Source organism: Oratosquilla oratoria, chromosome 17 (genome assembly GCF_046742065.1).
Source record: "Oratosquilla oratoria isolate Oo_2021 chromosome 17, ASM4674206v1, whole genome shotgun sequence".
In the NCBI taxonomy this organism is placed as follows: Eukaryota; Metazoa; Arthropoda; class Malacostraca; order Stomatopoda; family Squillidae; genus Oratosquilla; species Oratosquilla oratoria.
In genome coordinates, this window is record NC_134793.1 from 26,997,692 (window position 1) to 27,022,367 (window position 24,676).

General features: G+C 39.4%; 1 protein-coding gene across 3 annotated transcripts in view; it reads right to left on the reverse strand.

The window, feature by feature from the left end:
• Positions 1-828: 828 nt before the first annotated feature.
• The window catches only part of LOC143034548 (dehydrogenase/reductase SDR family member 11-like), a 38,341-nt gene continuing 14,493 nt past the window's right edge, over positions 829-24,676 (reverse strand). For all 3 annotated transcript variants that reach the window (XM_076200756.1, XM_076200755.1, XM_076200757.1), the window contains exons 3-8: positions 23,479-23,634; positions 23,002-23,170; positions 22,215-22,344; positions 17,167-17,296; positions 9,277-9,435; positions 829-1,020 (exon numbers count right to left, since the gene is read on the reverse strand). In XM_076200756.1, the coding sequence (XP_076056871.1) occupies positions 979-1,020; positions 9,277-9,435; positions 17,167-17,296; positions 22,215-22,344; positions 23,002-23,170; positions 23,479-23,610 (762 nt within the window). In that variant the 5' untranslated portion in view covers positions 23,611-23,634 and the 3' untranslated portion in view covers positions 829-978. The remainder of the gene's footprint in view (positions 1,021-9,276; positions 9,436-17,166; positions 17,297-22,214; positions 22,345-23,001; positions 23,171-23,478; positions 23,635-24,676) is intronic.

A 24,676-nucleotide genomic window follows, 5' to 3' on the forward strand; every position in this document is an offset into this window, starting at 1 on the left:
CAAATGTATTTAAATACATTGTGCTAGTAAATATAAACTGAACTATAAAAACGAAAGTTTATAAACATTATGCAAGTACGTAGAAATATAACATGAAATGGTTGAATTTATTACAATTAGGATCGCGACTCCAGGCTAAGAGTGGATTTAGGGTCCCAGCCAAAAAAGGTTGGGAAACACTGATATAGATGATACTGTGATGCAAGGATGGGTGGAGGCATGGGATAGGGGAGGAATAGGGTGTGGTTATGTGTGAATGACATTTTGTCACAGCCCAAAGGGATATCTCCCCATCCTCTCTTTTGCATGAAGGGACAGAGAGAGGGATCACCAATTAAATGAAGCAGCCTTGCTGTAGATGTACTGTCTTGCTGCACTGCTTCTGACCCAAAGTGGTGGGTGGGATACAGGAATGACCAGTCATCCACAAGGAGCTAAGATAAAAGGGAGGAAAGGGTGGTGGATGGGAGTGAAATGGGTGGGAGTGGAGGTGTGCCTTTTGACATGGCTACATCCCTTATAAAGGGGAAAAAGCCTTTCATATATAGATAGGAAGGGGATCAACATATGATAAAGCAATATGACTAAACCAGATCTGGCAGTCAGGCCCTGCAGTGGAAATGCTGTACCTCACTGCACTGCCCTTAAATCAAGCAGTGTGGCTGAAGACAGGGATCATCCTTTATCTACTACTCATGAAGTGGATGGGAGAAGCGTTACACAAGTTTTAATGTACATAAACTAGATGTGTCCTGTGACTTGGTTTTCCACCACCCCTTTATAAAGAAGGGTGGCTAAATCAAAGCTATGTTGGATAAAAGAAACAACTTAAAATTTTTACATTTTATAAACCCTGGGAAGTAATGATTATTATCAAAATAATGCTCTTTGCCAAGAATGATCCAGACCATACAAATCCATCTTTCTACTGGCAGACCTTAAAACTTGATCTTGATACCACTTCATGATACTAATACTTCATTGTGATTGTTCAATTGGTCTCATCATGATATCATGGATCTGAAATACAGAGAAATTACTATAAAAGAATACACCACAAGGAATATCAAAACATTTAATTACCAGTGATGTTTTAAATCTATATGCCCATGTATATAGTGTTGATAACACAGCAAGTGAAGACATAAGTTTCATGCAGTCAAAAATGTTGGGACTTTAGAGACATCTCTATGGACTAGAATCATGCATTTTTTAATAAATGGAGAACAATCCTCATCAAAAAATAAATCTGTTGCCCCTGGCCTCTCTTGCAAAAGACCTATAACCTTCAGGAAATTGGTTATAATCCACAATGAATCCTGATCAGTTTTAACCTCTAACATCCTTTCTACTACCCTAGTTATCCTTTACCACCTATATGATTCTATCTCCGGCCTGATATTGTCCTAAAGGATAGAAACACCAGTTATTTCTCCCCATCTTCTCTATTTTCTGCAGAAGGGAATGGGAAAGGGGGGAGTTGCTGTGTAAGTGAATCAGCCCTGCTGTGGATGTGCTGTCTCTTGCTGCATTGCTTCTGACCCAGGCAGTGGGCATGAGACAGGCATGACCTCCATGAGGAGCTAAGATGAGAGGGAAACAAGGGTGGAGGATGGGAGTGGAATGGATGTGAGTGGGTGCATGCCTTAACTAGGCTACCTCCCTTTTTATGAGAAAGAACTCTGTGGTATACAGGGTAACTACATACATACAAACATACATATACCAAGGCTTTTTCCCCTTTACAAGGGAGGTACCCAAAAAGAGAAAGGCATAAAACAATTCCCACCCATTCCATCCCTAAATACATTCCACTCCCCTCCACCCTCCCTCTTATCTTAGCACCTCCTGGGTGAAGGGTCATCCCTGCACCTGGTCCACTACCCTGGGTCAGAGACAGTGTCGCAAGGCACAGCACATCCACAGCATCGCTTCATTAAATCGGCAACAGGGTAACCAACTAGATCTAAATACACATTTTCTGGGGGAACAGACAACTAACTAGAGAAATACATTTGCTGATTATGCCATAATACTGAGGAAAATAAAAATGAAAAACTCAAGAGCAGTCCTACAAATATATTTAAGGAGCTAGAAAGTATGATAAACACCTCAACTATGATACATACATACATATACCAAGGCTTTTTCCTCCTTACAAGGGAGGTAGCCAAAAAGGAAAAGGCATAAAATCATTCCCACCCATTCCATCCCTGAATACACTCCACACCCCTCCACCCTCCCTTTTATCTGAGCACCTCCTAGACTATGATAATATTACATAACCCTGGCACAGTCCCACTTTCACCAAAACTATTCACTCTCTCCTTTTCCTACCTTCACACAAGCTCTACTTGTCACGTAAAATTTTTTACTGCCCTCAGTAGATTTCTCCCACTGTCCCATCTGCAACACATACCATGCTCTCTCTCAGTTAACCCTGTCATATGCCATCTCCAAATCCATAGAAGCCAAAAATTTCTTGCACATGTCTTGCTATGAAAATTCCTATGCATCATCTACCTTTCCTAAGCACATGCAGACACACATACAAGTGGACTTCAACATCAAGAAATGTAGCATAATGGAATTTGGAATTGTAAAAAAAAGAATATCAGGACAATATAAAATTGGTACAAAGGAAGTAAAGAAAGTGGGATCTGAAAAAGACCTGGGAGTAATCATCACAAATGACATGTCTCCTGATAAACAGATAAACAAAATTGTCAGAGAATCCTACAACTTGCTAAGATCAATAAAGGTGGCTTTTACCTACTTGGACAAAGAAATGGTGAAGAAAATACTAGTCACACTGATAAGGCCTAGACTGGAGTATGCTGCAACACTATGGTCACCCAGTACCAAAAAGAATATAAAGAAAATTGAAAGAATCCAGAGAGCAACTACAAAGATACCCCAACTGTCATATAAGGAGAGATTGTCAAAACTGAAATTACTGACTCTGGAACAAAAAGAGAAAGAGGGGACTTGCTAAATGATCTATAGAATCATGAAAAGTGTGGAAGTCCTTGACAGAGAAGAGTTACTAAAGTGGGACATGAAAAGAAACTCAAAAAGGACAGTTATAAAAGAGACCTGAAAAACAGCTTTCCACAGAGAGGTGGAGGTCTGGAACAAATTGGACAAAACATTAGTGTGTGCAAAAACTTTACACAAATTTAAGAGCAAACTAAACACTGCGAGATACAAAGACAGGCCACCACAAGCATAGCTCCCCTTCCTGTAAGATACAACTAGGTAAATACACACATTTTGAAAAGGGCAAAGGTGGTGCCAATTCACAAAGGTGGAAATAAGGAGACACCACTAAATTACAGGCCAATATCACTGACCAGCATGAGAGTGAAATTATGTGAAAGGATTGTCAAAGATTGATGGACCAAATATCTTAAAAAGATTAACATTCTGGCTTTAGGTCTGGAAGGTTATGTGTATCGAACCTTTTAAGTTTTTACTCGAGAGTGACTGATGTGATGCAAGAGAGGGGAGGGTGTACGGTGTGTACATAGACCTAGAGAAGGCATTTGACAAAATATCTCACAGTTGACTGCTGTGAGTATTGGAGCATGTTGGACTGAGAGGCAAACTACTAGAATGGATTAAAGATTTTCTGAAGAAAGATACATGAGGAAAGTAGTAGAAGATTAAGATGTCAAGAGGAGAACAGTAACAAGCCGAGTACCACAAGGTTCAGTGTTTGCACCAATAAAGTTTCTTGTCTATGTCAGTGACATGATGGATGGAACAAGCTATGCCAACATGTTTGCAGATGATGCAAAAATCATGAGTGAAAAATGAGGAGGACAGTAGACTATTGGATAAAAGATCTAGACACTATTTTTGCATGGAGCCAAGAATGGGAAATAATGTTCAATACCAAAAAATACAAAGTACTCAAAATGGGCAGTAGTGGCAAAAGACCATCCTTAAACTACTCCTTGGGAAGTGAACCCATTACAAAAGTAAAAGAGAAAGATTTGGAAGTGTTGATAACAGACAATCTGTCACCAGACAGACATATCAGCAAGATTATGGGAAAGATATACAGACTACTGCAGAAGATCAAAGTGATGTTTCACTACGTGCATGAACAAATGATGAAAAAAATCATCAAAATCCCAATACATCCAAAACTGGAATATGCATCAGAAGTATGGTCCCCACACAGTGTGAAGGATGTAGCAAGGTCGAGAGAGCGCAAAGGGCAACAACCAAACTGGTCTCCAGCCTGGCAGATAAAATATACGAGGAAAGACTAGAAGCACTAGGTCTGCCAACTTTGAAAGATCAAAGAGAAAGAGGTGATATGATTAGTGTTTAGATCACTAAAAGGGATAGATTGCATTGACAGAAGAGATCTGATTTAAGATGGAAGGACTTGAGGTCATGGGAACAAATGAAAAAAGACTCCATGTCCAAATGATATGAACAAATATAGTTTTCCATATAGATGCATATTTACCTGGAATAGCTTAGGAAGTGATATAGCCCAAGTTCAAACAATACACTAGTTGAAATCTAAATATACATATATACATATAACATGGGCTTTTTCCCCTTATACGGGAGGTAGTCAAAGACAAAAGGCATAAATCCATTTCCATCCATTTCATCCCCATAAACTCCATTCCCATTCACCATACCTCTCTCCCTCTTTTCTTGGCTTCTCCTGGATGACAGGTCATCCCTACATCTTGCCCATTGCAATGTAGCAAGACACAGCACACCCACAGCAAGGCTGCTTCATTTAATTGGTGACCCTCCCCTCTCCGTCCTCTCATGTAGAAAAAGACAAGGAGAAATCCCTTCAGGCTGTGTTAAAATATCATTCACACATACTCTCTAACCCTCCTACTCCCTTCCATGCATCAAAGCATCATCCATACACAACCATTATCCACTCACCCCTATCTTCTGTCTTCTCCCTTCCTTCCACAACAGACATCTCCCTCTTTCCCAATGCTCCTTTCAGCCCATCCATCCATCTCATACTTGGTCACCCACTCATGTTCACTCCATCCAATTCTGGTTTCCACACTTCTTTTACTAAACTTTCTTCATTCATTCTTTCCATTTGTCAAAACCATCACAATACTCTTTCAGATCTGGAAGGTCATGTGTGTCAAACATTTTAAGCTTTTACTCGAGAGTGATTGATATACTGCAAGAGAGAGAGGGGTGGACAGACTGGTTGTACCTGGTCCTAGAGAAGGCATTTGATACAGCACCTCACAGTCAACTTACGTGGAAATTGGAGCATGTTGGAGGAATGAGAGGCAATCTATTAGAATGGATTAAAGACTTTTTGAAGAAGAGATACATGAGGACAGTAATAAAAGACAAGATGTCAAGCTGGAGAGTAGTAACAAGTGAAGTTCCACAAGGTTCAGTGCTTGCACCAATAATGTTTATTGTCTATGTCAATGACAGGATGGAAGGAACAACAAGCTACGCCCGCATGTTTGCAGATGATGCAAAAATCATGAGAATAGTGAAAAATGAGGAGGACAGTAGAATATTGCAAAAGGATCTAGATACTATTTTTGCATGAAGCCAAGAATGGGAAATGAAGTTCAATACCAATAAATGCAAGGTTCTGGAAATGAACAATAGCAGCAAAAGGCCATCCTTAAACTACTCCTTGGGAAGCAAACCCATTACAAAAGCAAGAGGAGAAAGACTTGGAAGAGTTGATAAAAGACAACATGTCACCTGACAGACATATCAGCAGGTTTGTGGGAGAGAAATATGGACTACTGCAAAAATTTAAACTTGTGTTCCATTATATGGATGAAGAGATGATGAAAAAACTCATTGAAACCTTGATACATCCAAGACTGGAATATGTGTCAGTATGAGAAGTATGAGAAGTATGTACAGGTAATCCTCGTTTTACGCGGGTTCACATTACGCGATTTCACATTAAAGCGGTGTCCAAAACTAGGGGGTATTCCTCACATTACACAAATTCCTCAGAGTAACGCGAAATCCGGAAAGTTAAAATACGCGGGCTGCGATTTAGTTCCGTAAGGCAGCCGCTAGGTGACGCTAGCTGATTCCAGCCTCCGCATCCCTCTCGCCACCAAGCTCATTGTTTACCAACGCTTCGTTGTGTCAGCATCTCTGTGTTCATCAAATCATCATCGAGAAAGAGAGAGTGAAAATGATGGAGGAGAAAGAGGAAGCAGCAGCAGCAGCAGCATCACCAGGACCACAGTGAGCCCTCACAGCTGCCAACTTGTCTGAGTGTATGGATTCGTTGATGCATGCAATGAGGGTCATAGAGGAGAATGATCCTAATGTCGAGAGGAGCAGCACCATCATACGACGTGTGATGGAGAACATGGCTTGCTATAATGCTATGTTAAAAGAAAAACAACAAAAGACAAAACAACAGCCGATCACAAACTTCTTCCGACAACGCACACCAAGTCAGCTAACCAGCGAATCGGAGACAGGCACCGAATCGGAGATGGACGCTCCCGATGACCCTGCCGCCCCTGCCTCACCACAAACATCACACACACACACCGAGTCCGATATAGCGCGCAGTGACACGTCAGGGGGTGAAGCCTAGTTAGGAATCTACAATAGTACACAGCGAGCGGTGAGTGTTGTGTTGTTGTCAGTATGGAAACGTGTGAGAGCAACATCTCAGCTTGCGGGATGGTTTCCTGACCCATGATTTTTTTCATTGTCCAAGGGTAATTTTATTTTCATAAAAGTAAAATAAAAATGAATGTAGAAAAAAACTTGAAAGAAATTTATTCATCCTTGAATCGCAATAAGCTGCCGCTACAACAACAACAACAGCGTGCAGATCAGCAGAGGGACGCTACTTATCAAGGCGTAAAGGCCAATTAACCCGTGATCCCATATGTGGTGGTAAATCAACAACAACAAGGCAGGTCAGAGGTTATATGCTTAGCTCGTGGCTCAGCTGCAGGAAGGATTATGGTATTGGAAACACTTGTAACAGCAAAGTAGTGAGTTTAATTCCTCACATTACGCGAAATTCACATTACGCGCTGCCTTTTGGAACGCATCTAGCGCGTAAAGTGAGGACTACCTGTATGAGAAAATTTGATGCAGCCCAAAGGGATTTCTCCCCGTCTTCTCCTTTTCTGCATGGGGGGATGGAGAGGGAGGGTCGCCGAATCTATGAAGCGGCCTTGCTGTGCATGTGCTGTGTCTTGCTACACTGCTTCTGACCTAGGACAGTGGACAGGATGCAGGGATGACCCGTCATCCAGGAGGTGGCAAGATAAGAGGGAGGGAGGAGGGTGGAGGGGAGTGGAATATATAGGAAATGGAATGGGTGGGAGTGGTTTCTATGCCTTTTTTTTTGGCTACCCCCATGATGTAGGGGGAAAAAACCTTTGGTATATGTATGTATTATGGTCCCCACACAGAGTGAAGGATATAGAAGCAAGATTGAAAGAATACAAAGGGCAACAACCAAACTGATCCCCAACCTGGCAGATACACCATATGGGGAAAGACTAAAGGTACTGGGTTTGCCAACTTTGAAAGATCAAAGAGAAAGAGGTGACATGACTGTAGTGTTCAGGTCACTAAAAGGGATAGATTGCATTGATAGAAGACATCTCTTGATTAAAGATGGGAGGGCTTTAAGAGATATTGCAAGTAAATTTAGAAAGATCACATGTCAAACATATGTGAAGAAATAGTTTTCCATATAACTTAGGTGATACAGCCCAACCTCAAACAATACACGAGTTCAAATCTAAATATGATAATTGGAAATCAAAGATATTGATTACGTTGGGACCATACATGAATTTGAGTCTAGGTATGTAAGAAAATTAGAGAATAGGAGACAAGACCCAACGAGTGTTGCTCTTTTCCTGTAAACTACAATTAGGTATATATATACATACATATACCAAAGGCTTTTTCCCCCTTACACAGGAGGGTAGCCAAATAGAAAAAGGCATAGAAACCACTCCCACCCATTCCATCCCCTACATACTCCACTCCCCTCCACCCTCCACCTCATCTTGGCACCTCCTGGATGACGGGTCATCCCTGCATCCTGTCCACTGCCGTGGGTCAGAAGCAGTGTCGCAAGACACAGCACATCCACAGCAAGGCCACTTCATTAATTCAGCGACCCCCCACTCTCCGTCCCCCCATGCATAAAAGGAGAAGACCGGGAGAAATCCCTTCAGGCTGCATCAAATTTTGTTCACACATACTACCTCACCCCCCATCCACCACCCACTCCCCCTCATGCATCACAGCATCATCCATACACAACCCTTCTCCATTCACTCCTATCTTCTGTCTTCTCCTGTCCTTCCTCAACAGACATTCCTCTCTTTCATAATGTCCCTTTTACCCTGTTCATCCATCTCATCCTAGGATGCCCCCTCATATTCACTCCTTCCACCTCTGCCTTCCACACCTCTTTTACTAATCTTTCTTCACTCATTCTTTCCATGTGTCCAAACCATCCTAATGCTCTTTCATCAAACCTATCTCCCAACTCCCTTTCCACCCCTGTTCTCTTCCTCACTTCCTCATTTCTCACTCTATCTAGCCTATTAACCCCTATCATACTTCTCAGATATTTCATCTCAAACACATTCAAACTCCTTTTCTCTTCCTCTCTTATGTTCCATGTTTCTGCACCATACAGTGCTGTCGGCACAATCACTCCTTCATATAACATCCTCTTAGCATCCATTCCCAGATGTCTATTTATCATTACACTTTTTAATCCGCCAAGGCATTTACTCGCTTCTCTCAATCTACATTCTACCTCCACCCCCACTCCTCCCTTTCCTGCCACATTCGCACCCAAGTATCTAAAACTATCCACTTCCTCCAGTCTCTCTTCCTTAATGCTCATTTCCAGCCTACTGTCACTCTCTCCCCATTTCACATCTGCTCTCCTCTTTGCTTCCTTTATCTTATGCTTAACTTCCCTTCTCTTTACTTTGTACCTCTCATACAATTAAGTAAATAAATCTATTGAAATAAATACCATGTGAGGATGGAGCCTTTATTAGTACGATATTTCACTTGTTACAGCTTTTTCTAGTACATGTACTTGGAAAAAGCTGTAACAACAAGTGAAACATCCTACTAGTAAAGGCTCTGTTCTCACATGGTATTTATTTCGATAGACTTGTCAGCAACTGCCACTTTCATACAAGTAAATGAATACACACATCAATATATTAAGGCTCCCAAAACATTACTTTTTCTGTTAAGAAATAAATTACTCACCTGAACATGTTGAGGAGCAGACAATGCATAAACCACTGATGCAGCAACATCCTCTCCTTCCAAACACTTTATCGATGAATATAAATCCTTTGCTAGGGCTGGATTGTCTTTAATCATTCGATATGCAAACTCAGTCTCCACCAGCCCTGGACTAATTGACTGAAAGTTATTAAAAAATAAAGTATCTTGTCAGGCATGTAGTGGATAAGACCAATTATTATTATTATTGCTGGCTAGAAAGAGGCTCACATTATTTCATGGATGGACCATCATGAACAAATAAAGCAAAATGCTTGAGAAATGATTTACATAATCATGGGAAATAACTTGAACATGATTAACCAGAATGAAAATGTGTCTTGTCTAATGTAACATAGATAAAATGAACAATTAAAAATCAAGTTCAAATTGCAAGCTATGGCATACATACATATACCAAAGGCTCTTTTCCCCCTTATGCGGGGGTAGCCAAAAAGAAAAAGGCACAGAAACCACTCCCACCCATTCCATCCCCTACATATTCCACTCCCCTCCACCCTCCCTCTCATCTTGGCACCTCCTGGATGACGGGTCATCCCTCCATCCTGTCCACTGCCCTGGGTCAGAAGCAGTACTGCAAGACACAGCACATCCACAGCAAGGCTGCTTCATTAATTCGGCGACCCCCCCTCTCCATTCCCTCATGTAGAAAAGAAGACAGGGAGAAATCCCTTCATGCTGCGTTAAATTATTTTTCATACATACTTCCTCAGCCCCCATCCCCCACCCACTCACCCTCATGCAGCACAGCATCATCCATACACAACCCTTTTCCATTCACCCCTATCTTCTGTCCTCTCCCATCCTTCCTCAACAGACATTCCTCTCTTTCATAATGCCACTTTTACCCCATCCATCCATCTCATCCTAGGATGCTCCCTCATATTCACTCCTTCCACCTCTGCCTTCCACACCTTTTACTAATCTTTCTTCACTCATTCTTTCTGTGTCCAAACCATCCTAATACCATATTTTTTGGACCATAAGGCGCTTCATACCATAAGGCGCACCCGTAATTTGCTATTCCCTGTCCTTACATAAGGCGCACCTGACCATAAGGCGCACCTGGTCTCGTCATCGGATAATCATGCATATGTGAGTGCATTCAGAACAACATTTTTGTTGTTGAATGAGAAAAATCGGTTGGGATTTAGCAAAATTACAAAAATAAATGATATATGTTTTTATTTAGGTCAGTGAAATCAGACCACCTCCATGGACAGTCTGCCCTGTCAATACTCCTAAAAAACAACAAACACGTTACAGGAATTGTGGGGAATAAAACCAACATTAGCAGTTTTATTCCCGGAATTCTCTATTCACTTAAAAACACAAGATTACAAATGAAGGTAAATTTTTAGTTTCGACCATGGGCGCAATATAGCAATAAAAATTAATTATTAATTTTGTAAATTTTAATGTATCAACGTAATATGCAATTTTGTGAGCGGAAATAAAAAACAAAAAATGTGCTGAAACAGATTTCGTAAGTAACGAAGTCGTGTCGCACGAATCGTACGCCATGTTTGTTATGATAGATGCCGACGTCGAAGATATGAAAGGGTGATAAATTCGTCTAACCTAACCTGACCTGTGTTTAATAAATCATTACCTGCAAATTAAATGTCATCCGGCTCGTCCTCGTTGTCGTCGTCGTGAGAGACGTTGGCGTCCCGATCCTATGCTACCGACTTCATTCATTAGCATATTTGCAAGTAGCAAGGTATTTTTTATTTTCATTTCGACCCACAAAATTGTATATTACGTTAATACATTTTAATTTACAAAATTAATAATTAATTTTATATTGCTATGTTGCGCTCATGATCGAAACTAAAAAAATACCCAAATGACTACAGTCTGAGTGGAGCGAGACTATACCAATGCAAAATGGCTGTCTGTGTTGTGGACGCTATCATGTCATAGCCATGATGGCGTGAATGAATGCTTTGGCATGGACCCGAAAACTGTCGAAGTTTTCGCAATTTTCTTGTCAAGATACATGCATCTTTGTTATAACTTGGTTGTAACTTTTGCTAGGCCTATCATGCACTGTCGCCGTCGGCAGGCTAGCTACGAAACGTGTCAAAATAGTACGTCACTATCAGAGGCATTTTTTTGCACTGAAGCCACACATAAGGCACCCCGCACGATAAGGCGCACCACCCGATTTTGGCCGATTTTAAGGATTTTTCCCGCGCCTTATGGTCTGAAAAATACGGTACTCTTTCATTAACCCTATCCCCCAACTCCCTTTCCACCCCTGTTCTCCTCACTTCCTCATTTCTCACTCTATCTAGCCTATTAACCCCTATCATACTTCTCAGACATTTCATCTCAAACACATTCAAACTTCTTTTCTCTTCCTCTCTTATGTTCCATGTTTCTGCACCATACAGTGCTGTCGGCACAATCACTCCTTCATATAACATCCTCTTAGCATCCATTCCCAGATGTCTATTTATCATTACACTTTTTAATCCACCAAGGCATTTACTCGCTTCTCTCAATCTACATTCTACTTCCACCCCCACTCCTCCCTTTCCTGCCACATTCACACCCAAGTATCTAAAACTATCCACTTCCTCCAGTCTCTCTCCCTTAATGCTCACTTCCAGTCTGCGGTCACTTCCTCCTCTTGTACATATTACCTTACTTTTACCCACATCTATCTTCAGCTTCCTTCTTTCACACACCTTCTCAAACTCTGTCACTAACTTCCTCAATCCCTCCTCTGATTCTGCTACAAGTGCAGTGTCATCAGCAAACAACAACTGGCTTATTTCACACTTTTCTCCATTTTCTTTAACCATCTCCATCCCCTGACCCACTACCCTTGCATTCACCTCTTGCACCACCCCATCCATGTATGGAAAAAGTAAAAATAGAATATCGAAGTCAAAAAAGTGAGCTCAAAAAGGGACCTAGGAGTAATTATCAGCAAAGACATGTTACCAGACAAGCATATCAACAAAATAGTCAGAGAAACCTTCAATTTACTAAGGTTGATGAAAGTGGCTTTTGACTATTTGGATGAGGAAATGGTAAAGAAAATATTAGTTACACTGATAAGACCAAGATTGAAGTATGCTGTGACACTATGGACACCCAGTACTAAAAAGAATATAAAGAAATTAGAAAGAATACAAAGAGCAACAACAAAGATGGCACCAACACTCTCCAAATTGACATATGAACAATGATTGTCCAAATTAGAACTACCAATCCTGGAACAAAGAAGAGAAAGAGGAGATCTATTGACTATTTCCAGAATTATGAAAGGAATGAAAGTTCTAGATAGAGATGATTTATTAAAGTGGGACACGAGAAAACAAGAGGACATGAGAAGAAACTCAAAAAGGATAATGATAGAAGAGATCTGAAAAAGAATAGCTTCCCACACAGAGTGGTGGATATCTGGAATAAACTAGATGAGGCAATAGTGTGTGCAAATACTATTTAAGAATTTAAGAACAAACTTGATGCTGAAAGATACAAAGATGGGTCACTACGAGCATAGCTCCCTTCCCATATAATACAACTAGGTAGGTAAATGTAAACTTATATATCATGCCAAGGATAGGAACATGAAGATGATGCATCAGGAAAAGTGCCAACTTTTCTAGGGAGATCTAAATCAGAGATGGAAGAAATAGTATCAGTTGAGAGAAGTGATTAAGATAGTGCTGGAGGCATACATACATATATGAAAGGTTCTTTTCCCCCTTACATGGGGGGTAGCCAAAGACAAAATGGCATAGAAACCACTCCCACCCATTCCATCCCCTACATATTCCACTCCCCTCGCCCATCCTTCCTCCCTCTCATCTTGGCACCTCCTGGATGACGGGTCATCCCTGCATCCTGTCCACTGCCCTGGGTCAGAAGCAGTGTTGCAAGACACAGCACATCCACAGCAAGGCCGCTTCATGAAGTGCTGGAGGCAGTGCTAGAAAATTAAATGTGGCTTATTCTAATATAGTTGGCTTCCCATCATCCAGGTTGGATATCAATGACTACTTGATAAATGAACATCTCTGTGCTTAGTAGACACAACCTTCCAAAAAATGTTGTACAGCTGTGGAAATATATTATATATATATATATACATATATATATATATATATATATATATATATATATATATGTATATATATATATATATATATATATATATGTATATGTATATATATGTATATATATGTATATATATGTATATATATATATATATATATATATATATATATATATATATATATATGTATATGTATGTATATATACAGTACTACCTCTTATTAACGGACTAAAAGGGGGGTAACAGTGTCTGTTGATGTGAATAATCCGTTGATTTGGAGTGGTTTTTGGGTGGCATAGTGATTGCACACACTAAACAACAGCACCAAAAACACAGCAAAAACACCACAAACACAGCTAATTAACGTCCGTTAATGAGAGGTCTCACTGTATATATATATATATATATATATATATATATATATATATATATATATATATATATATATATATATATATATATATATATACATACATACACACATATACCAAAGGCTTTTTTTCCCCCTTACAAGTGAGGTAGCCAAAAATCAAAGGCATAAAAACCACTCCCACCCATTCCATCCCTATCACACTCCACTCCCCTTCACCCTCTTCCCTCCCACTTATCTTGGCACCTCCTGGATGACAGGTCATCCCCGCATCTTGTCCACTGCCCCTGGGTCAGAAGCAGTGTCACAAGACACAGAACACCCACAGCAAGGCCGCTACATTAAATTGGTGACCCTCTCTCTGTCCCCTCATGCAGAAAAGGAGAAGACGGGGAGAAATCCCTTCAGGCTGCGTCAAATTTTTCTCACACATACTACCACACCCATTCCACCTCATGGATCATATCATCATCCATATACAACCATTCTCCATTCACCCATCTTCTGTCCTCTACCATCCTTCCTTAACAGACATTCCCCTCTTCCCCAAAGCCCCTTTTACCCCATCCATCCATCCATCTCATCCTAGTTCGCCCCCTCATGTTCACTCCTTCCACACCTCTTTTACTAGTCTATATATATATATATATATATATATATATATATATATATATATATATATATATATATATATATATATATATATATATATATATATATATATATATATAAACTCATACACCATCTGATGATGAAAGATAAAATGGGAGGCGAGGTGATGACTTGTAAGAAATTACAATAGTGGAATCAAATATGAGTCAGGGGAAGGCTGAAGTAATACATCTGGAAATCTGAACCAAAGGAAGAGAAATTGTGTACATTCCCTAGAAGATGACAGCTTTGAATGAAGATGAATACCAGGTAATGTTTTCAGACACATCTTTCCTACTAAAGGAGCTATTGGACAGTGACAAAAGTAGTGTGGTTCTTGTCAGGTGTGGGAGGGTTTTGTATGTCTGGCTTATATCTGGGGGTTGTTGTCAGAATACTGAGTTTGACAGTCTTTTTTGAAGAGTTTGTTTAACAATCTGAGGAAGTATGTGTTTTTGTGTGGATGTTTTGTGGTATAGATGGTAGGTTGTTATAGATGTTTGAGTAGTATGTTGCTGATGTAATTTTTTGTTGCATTCTGCTGGTGGTGCTTAGGGTTCTGGCATAAAATTGTGTTCTTGTCATTTTCATGTGATATTCTATTGGAAGGAATTTGGTTTCTGTATGTAGGTGTCCAACAGGAGTGGTTTTGGTGCATCTTATTATTACTCTCAGTGCTCTATTCTTTAAAGTCTGTAAATTGTTTACATTTGTCCTTGATTGTTGGGAACCATACTGTGGAAACATAGTCAAAGGCAATTCTTATGAATTGTTTATATAGGTTTATTAGTTTCTTTCTGTTGTCCAAAGTCTGTGCTAGTGATATATTTGAGCAAGTTCATGTTCCTGTTGATCTGGCAGATCTTTGAAATGTAGGCTGAAAGTCATGCGAGTAGCAAATGTGAGGCCCAGAATTTTTGGGTTCTTTTCCAAAGGAAGGATTTGACCATCTAATTTTACTATAGGGTGGGTTTTTTGATTCATGGTTATCTGGTATGAGTAATGTCACTGTTGATTTCTGGAATGAAGCTCCCATTCTGTTATTTTTGAGCCATTTTCCCAGTTTCTTCAAGTAGGCTTCAGTATTCTTTGCTATTTCTTTAATATACAGCGAGTCCTCCTTATACAGTAATTCTTTATCCGGTAAATTCACGGTTACGGTATTTGGTAATTACTACCCTTGATTCTATTTACGGTAAGAAAAATTCACAGATACGGTATCTGCTCGCGTTTTGTTTACAGCATACCATAGCGCCACCACGCCGTGCGGCCACCACAACAATCAGTCTCTTCCTGCGTTTCCACAAGTTAAATCCTTACGGTGTTTTTTTTGTGGATATTATTATCACAACACACAGCTGGCCCTTCCACATCCGCTGCTGACGGTTCTACAGCTGGTCTTTCCTCCATATCTTCTTTCTTCAAACCAGTCAAATGTGCCGACCCTGCAACAGCTGGCCCTTCCACACATGCTTCCGACAGTGCAAACAACAAAGTATTTAAGGGTTTTCAGCCTCCTGCCTCACCCTCATCTTCATCTGCCCACTCAGCAAATGATGAGTAAGGGCTGAGATCCCTACTGTCCCTTAGCCTCGGGAGGGACATCATCTGATAGAATACGTGGCAAGTGAAAGGTAAATAAAGACATTTTCTGTTTATTTCTTCTGCACAGTACTTTACATTTTCTTATGTGACTATTTTCATGTATTTTCATGTCTGTAGGGGTGACTTTCGACATGCTGGAACACATATCCTATTATTACATGTTATAATGGGTTCAGTATACGGTAATTTCAATTGGCAGTAAGGTTTTCAGGAACACATATGTACCGTATAACGAGGACTTACTGTACTTGCTGGGTTATTATCATCAGGTCATCTGCATATGAGTACACTAATTCTGGTTCTTATGTTGGGAGATCACTCATGAAAAGGTTAGCATATAATGGGATTCCACTGTATAGCCTTTTTGTATCTGAGACTTGGCTGTTTTGGGTTACTTTACTGGCCGAGTAGGTAAGGGTGTTCTTACTTGTGGCATAGGTTGAGAGGATGGTGGTTCCAACCCAGCCACTGGTAAAGTTGAACCAAGGGCATACATACATACATACATATACCAAGGCTTTTTCCCCCTTACCAGGGAGGTAGCCAAAAAGGACAAGGCATAAAATCATTTCCACCCATTCCATCCCCGAAAACACTCCACACCCCTCCACCCTCCCTCCCATCTTAGCACCTCCTAGATGACATGAACCAAGGGCATGGTTCATTAAATCCCATGCTATAAAAGTCCTCTCTATAGGATACCTATCCTCCCAATAGGGGGGGATTTTGTAATGTTAATTCATATCATCATCATCACATTGTGTTTTTACCATAGAGTTGGTAAACCACTTCATGTCATTATTATGAATGCCTGTCTCTATGATGTTTTTGAACAGTAAGTGTATGGGGATCTTGGGCTTTGTTTATACCTATGGCAACCATAATGGTTGTTTGTTAGCATAATGCTGGTAGAGTTGGAAACTAAAAGAATGGAGAGAATGATTAGTGGATTTTAGATTCTGGAAACTAAGAGAATTTCAAAAGCAAGTAGGAAATTCACCTATGTTCTGCAGAAAATATTGCCTTTTTCTGAACCTGAGAATTCTGACTAAGGGAGTTCAGACTGGGGAGAACTTTCTGTTCAAACTGAGGAAACAAAAATAGAAACATATCTCATGTGAGAACACAACAGAAGAACAATTATACCTACTGTAACTCTTATGTGTGTCTTGGCAGCTACTAGCTCCTGTCTAAGTCCCTCCACTAGAGCAGTAACGGCAAACTTGGTGGCAGCATAAAAGTGAGCAGAACTTCTTACAGGTACTCTGTGTCCTGATAAGCTTTGGAATGAAATACATCATTTAACTTTGTGAAGCCAATGTTAGATTTTCAAAACAATACTTTGGAAAATGAGAATTCATATCTTAAGACTTAATACAAATTTATTTGTATATATAGATATATATATATATTTAGATATATATATCTATATATATATATATATATATATATATATATATATATATATATATATATATATATATATATCACCTTAAAAACCACTGTTGGAGTAGAAAAGACTGGAGATGGGGAATCTATATATTTCAATTGCAAACTGCAATCCTCTTCAGTAGATACAATTAAGAAAGAGCGTGCTACTTAAGTAGCACCCTTAACATGAGAAAGGGGAACATAGGAAGAGGTCTCTACCCTCGGTTCACTCCGTATGTGAGGTCAGGAGGCAAATGTGTTTTTACAAGGTTGGTGATAAAAAGTCCTGAAATTATATACGGGGACCATTGCCCCTTTGAAATATTCATATTGGGCTGGTATTCAATAATAGTAGATTTTACCATTTTTCTCCTGAACTCACATACGGAGTGAAATAATAATAACACAAAAAGAAACAATGGAGCAATTAACAAACCTTGATGTTAAGAAATCACACAGCCCAGACAGAATTGCAAATTGGATACTAAAAGAATGCAAAAAAGAACTAATGGACAAAATATATAATAAGTCGCTCACTTAAAGAAGGAAAATTACCAAAAGACTAATAAAATGCCAACATTATACCAATATATAAAGGAGGAAACAAGGAAGAACCAACTAATTACAGGCCGGTCTCACTAACAAGCACTGTAGTAAACAATTTTGAGAAAATTATCAAGAATAGATGGGTAAAACACCTGGAAGATCATGTACCACAAATTTAATTTGTTTTTACCCAAGACTAATAAATATAATAAAAGAAAGAGATGGCTGGGCTGATTGTGCTTTCTTGGACTTACACAAAGCTTTCAACAAAGTACCACACAAAGAATTATTAAAAAAAAAATTAAAAATATAGGAGGGATACAAGGCAACCTGCTAAACTGGCTGGAGGACTTTCTGAATGGTACTTGTAGAAAGATGAGAGTATTACATATACCAAATGCTTTTCCCCCCTTATAAGGGAGGTAGCCAAAAAACAAAGGCATGGAAACCACTCCCATCCATTCCATCCCCTAAACACTCCACTCCCCTCTACCCTCTTCCCTCCCTCTTATCTTGGCACCTCCTGGATGACAGGTTATCCCTGCATCTCACGCATTGCCCGGTGTCAGAGGCAGTGTCACAAGACACAGCACATCCACACCAAGGCCATCCCCTCATGCAGAAAAGGAAAAGACAGGGAGAAATCCCTTCAGGCTGCATCAAATTATTTCTCACACATACTCCCTCACCCCCCATCCACCACCCACTCCCCCTCATGCAGCACAGCATCATCCATACACAGCCCTTCTACATTCACCCCTATCTTCTGTCTTCTCCCATCCTTCTTCAACAGACATTCCCCTTTTTCCCAGTGCCCCTTTTACCCCATCCATCCATCTCATCCTAGGTCACCCCCTCATGTTCACTCCCTCCACACCTCTTTTACTAATCTTTCTTCACTCATTCTTTCCATGTGTCCAAACCATCCAAAACTCTTTCATCCACCCAATCTTCCAACTCCCTTCCCATCCCTGTTCTCCTCATCACCTCCTCATTTCTCACTCTATCCAGCCTAGTAAACCCTATCATACTTCTCAGGCATTTCATCTCAAACACATTCAAACTCCTTCTCTCTTCCTCTTATGTTCCATGGTTCTTCCCCATACAGTGCTGTCGGCACAATCACTCCTTCATACAATCTCCTCTTACCATCCATTCCCAAATGTCTATTTATCATTACACTTTTTAATCCACTAAGGTATTTACTTGCTTCTCTCTATCTTCATGCTACCTCCACCCCTACTTTTCCTTTTCCTGCCACATTAGCACCTAAGTATCTAAAACTATCCGCTTCCTCAAGTCTCTCTCCTTTAATATTCACTACCAGTCTGCTGCCACTTTCTCCCCTTGTACATCTCATCACCTAACTTTCCCAAACCCTGTCACTAACTTCCTCAATCCCTCCTCTGATCCTGCTACAAGTGCAGTGTCATCAGCAAACAAGAACTGTCTTATCTCCCACTTTTCTCCATTTTCTTTAACCATCTCCAAACCCACTCATTATCCTTGCATTCACCTCTCGCACCACCCCATCCATGTATAAATTGAACAGCCAGGGCAACATAACACATCCCAGGCTAAGTTCCACCTTTACCTCAAACCACTCACTCTCTCCATTTGTAACCCTAACACAAGCTCTACTACTCTCATAATAACTCTTGACTGCTCTCAAAAGCTTTCCTCCTATCCCATATATCTACAAAACCTCCCACAGTGCCTTCCTGTCTACCTTGTCATAAGCCTTTTCCAGATTCATAAAAGCACAAAATACATCCTTGCCTTTTCTTATAGCTTTCTCACATATTTGTCTTACCACAAAAATCTGATCTGCACAACCCCTACCTGTCCTAAACATGACACCAGACAAAAATATTAATAAAATAGTCAGAAAAACCTACAATTTACTGAGGTCAATAAAAGTGGCATTTGTTTATTTGGATGAGGAAATTATGAAAAAAAATTTAACTACACTAATAAGACCAAAACTCGAGTATGCTGCAACACTATGGACACTCAGTACCAAAAAATATATAAAAAATTAGAAAGAATACAAAGAGCAAACTGGCACCAACTGATTCCAAAATGACAAAAATATTAATAAAATAGTCAGAAAAACCTACAATTTACTGAGGTCAATAAAAGTGGCATTTGTTTATTTGGATGAGGAAATGATGAAAAAAAATTTAACTACACTAATAAGACCAAAACTCGAGTATGCTGCAACACTATGGACACTCAGTACCAAAAAATATATAAAAAATTAGAAAGAATACAAAGAGCAAACTGGCACCAACTGATTCCAAAATGACATATGAACAAAGACTATCCAAATTAGAATTACCAACTCTGGAACAAAGAAGGGAAAGAGGAGACCTACTAGCTATAGAATTATGAAAGGAATGGAAATCATAGATAAGAATGATTTATTGAAATGGGACAATGGAAAAACAAGAGGACATGAAAAGAAACTCAAAAAAGATAATTACAGAAGAGATCTGAAAAAAAAGCTTCCCACACAGATTGATAGATACCTGGAACAAATAAGACAAAGTGTGTGCAAACACTATTCAAGATTTTAAGAAAAAACTTGATGCTGAGAGATACAAAGACGGGTCACAACAAGCATAGCTCCCTTCCCGTATAATACAACTAGGTAAATAAATATATATATATATATATATATATATATATATATATATATATATATATATATATATATATCTCGTAGCCGCCATACATTTGGATGCGATAATACGGAAGTCGATATTTTTGCCACAAATTGGAAGTTCCTCGCCCTCAATATCCTGAGTGAGCCAGATATTTTTTCATATGCATGGCTGCCACCAGGGCATGCAGTGTTTCTAGGCTCGGTGCTGTTTGAGATTCCACAGGGGGAGGATTAATTTTCTGGAGTTCCATGCTTTGTCTTCGATTTTATGTAAATTCTCAGTGGTTTGGCGTCTGTGTTGCCAGCTATGGGTAGTAGATGTGAAATTGAACATGACAAGATTGCTGCTATAGTGACGCTATTTAAGGCAGGGCATTCTGTGAAGGAAATCTCTGAAAATACAGAAGTTACAGTGCATTCAGTGCAATGCTGGTTGTTATGTTTCAAGGGTGGGTGGGGGAGCAGCATTGCACTGTATGAAGAGATACACCACCTAGTAACCTTGGGTTTTCCTACTGAATTTGTTTAGCAAATTTATGAGGAGATTTGTCTATCTCATGTTTAATAACATTTAAAGTGAGTGGTGTGAGTGTCCTGGGTCTGCCAAAGTGCTGACATGGGATCAGTAGTGATGCCCCCCAACCATCCTTGAATCATAATAACCAGCATTGCACTAAACACACTGTAACTCCTGTATTTTCAGAGATTTCCTTCACAGAATGCCCTGCCTTAAACAGGGTCACTCTAGGAGCAATCTTGTCACGTTTGATTTCACGTCCACTACCCATAGTTGGCAACACAGACGCCAAACCACTGAGAATTTACGCAAAATCAAAGGCAAAGAGCAGAGCTCCACAAACATAATCCTTTCCCTGTTGAATCTCAAACAGCACCAAGCCTGGAAACACTGCATACCCTGGTGGCAGCCAACCTTAGTCTTGCTGCCAGGCATTCAAAAAAATATTTAGCTTGCTCGGGATATTGAGGGTGAGGGATTTCCAATTTGTGGCACAAGTACTGATGTCAGTATCATCACGTCCAAACTTATGTTGGCTAATACATATATATATATATATATACATATATATATATATACATACACACACACACATCAAAAGGCCTCTTCTCCTTATAAGGGTGTTGGCCAGTCGAAGGATGCACCTACCCTTCACCAATCTCGTACCCATTTATTTCTCCTGTTACCTTAGTTCCTTATGGTTAAAGGTCCATACATGATCCCTACCCATTGTCCAGCATCAACACCAATTCAGCAAAACACAGCATCTTTTTTTATTCATTCTTTCTTCAAAGCATAACAACCTTAGCACTTTCTATTCTACCCAAACAGCTTTCTTTCCATCACCATTTTCTTCCTTGCCTCCACATTTTTTTTATTTTATTCATTCTTGCAACATTCATATTTCTCAAACACTTCATCCCAAAAACACTAAGGAAAAACTTAAACAATGTAAGTGCTATGTATAGCATTATTGCATTAACCTCTCTTCAAAGTTAAACCCATTAATCATAATGAAGATCAGTTCAGAACTAACCTGTTTATATGAAATATGTGTCCATCGTCTACACCACGTTCCCTCATAGATGCCACAGCCTCCTTTGTGCACAAGCACAATGCCACCACATTCAAATCTAGCATTTCTCGCCATTCCTTGGGAGTCCCCTCTGTTGGCACAAATTCTTTTAGGTTAGTCCTGGTGACATATGTAAGTATAACATTTAGGTCATATGCTAAATGAAAAAAATATATATTCTATGGATAAGTTGATTCATTAATTGTTGCCTTAATTTTCACTAGTTAGAAAAATTGCAACACAACAGTGGCTGGCCTTGGGCCTTGGCAAAGATTTCTCTGAAGAGAAACTTACACTGTTTTCTGTGTTGTATTAGTTTAAGACTATTTCTATGTCATCTGCTGAAAATGGTAGAGTATGGGGAGCTGTCACCAGATGTCAGCTTTCTATGTGTGAAAAGTTATAAGAAATACAGTTCAAGTTGTTAGTGACAGATCTTGGGTCCAGTCCAGAGACCAAGTGTCAGCCACTCAGGGCTACACCTCCTTATGGATGGGAGGAGGAGAATGGGTTATGAAAATGGGCAGCTTTTCTGCAAATCTTGAAAGATCACATACAGGTACCCATCACTGATACCACTTTATGAGTTATTATTACTCTAAACAAACAAATTATTCTTACTGGAAAATGTCAATCTATAGTTACAATGTTTCCTTGCAAAAGATGGTTGATAAAATTATAATGCAAAGAAATTCCTAAATTGTGAGAAGATACTATTAATTATCTACAAGAAACGACTATTACTAACCTAATAAAGAGTGATTGAAGGACATCCCAGCATTATTAATACAAACATCTACTCCTCCAAAATCATTCTTGATCTTCTCAAACATGGACAGAATTTCATCATCCTTAGTCAGGTCACACTTGACAGGAACCAAAGTTCCAGGTTCTTTTGCTAACTCCTGTGCCATGGTCTAGAGTAATATTAAATTGTTATAAAAAACACAAGCATATGTTTTTGTTGCTATTTTTCAATGTATTTTTTTACACAAGGAGGCAGGTACATATGAAGGTAAAGGAACGTGAAAGCCTAAAGTAACTCAGAACAGATTAATTTCACAAACTTCATCATTCTATGGGCATAACCAATAATATATCAAATATATCACCTTTCTTCAACCACATGTTTCAATTCTGTGCATATTCATTAGAAACCACTTTAAAAAATTAACAATAAAAAATAAATATATAAAAACAAATAAAGTTAATCACAATAACTTACTTGGATACGATCTACATTCCTAGCTGCTCCAACTACCTTCATACCCGCAGCCACAAGTGATTTGCATATAGAAGCACCAATGCCAGCACTTGCACCTGTTACCAAGGCAACTCTTCCATGCCAGCGTTCCATGATCCTACCTTGACAGTTCCTAAGCTGCATGATAAAAAAAAATTCACATATCACTGAAGTTCTTAAAATATTTTTAATCAAGTAGATCAGCAGGACTACCTTTTCAGGACAACTACTTATGCAAGCTACGCTCCTAGAAAGCCATTTCGGTCAATTTATAGCTTCACACAACCATAGAATTTGATATGTGGCTTATGTGTTTCTGGTGAGATATGTTGTGATATGAACGATGGTGTACATAATTTCCATCGCAAATGCGTACTTTTGAAGTAATTAGATATTGAAGTTATGCACTTATGACTAAATCTCCCGAATGATGCGGGGGACGTGTGGGAAATCGGGGTTTTTGGGTGGGGAAGATTAATAAATGGAGTAATGCGCATTGCCAAACAGGTGTAAAATGAAGAAGACTAAAGAAACACAAAAAAAAAAGAAAAAAAAAAATATCCCATATCGGCGGGTACCACGAGCAGCGCCATGTTTGTTTACTAACGATTGTAAGTATTTATGAGTAGAAGCGCTACATTTAGGGAAGACACTCATGCAAGACTTGGTAACCGTAAACTAACCTAACCTAACTTAACTTATCGGAGGTAACGTTAGTTTACGGTTAGGAAGTTTTACGCGGCTGGAGTGGACTTCGCTAAGTGTAACAGATCTAGCGAGACCTTTTTCGAATCGTTGGTAAAAAAAAAAGATGGCTACCACTGGACTCCAGCCGTAGAATGTGATTTTTTTTTTATATTTTTAAAGTGTTTTTGTCCATTTTATACCAGTTTTGCAATGCACATTACTCCATTTATTAGTCTTCCCCACTCAAAAACCCCGACTTTCCACACGTCCCCCCCGATCGTTCAGGAGATGTAGGCATAAGTGCATAATTTCAATATTTAATTACTTCAAAAGTACGCATTTGCGACAGATATGATGTACACCATCGTTCATATCACAACATTTCTCACCAGTTACTGATCACGTATGATGAAATTACTCTGGCACTTGATCGTGGAAAAACAGTTGACTTGATTTTATTTGACTATTCCAAGGCCTTTGATGTTGTTAATCA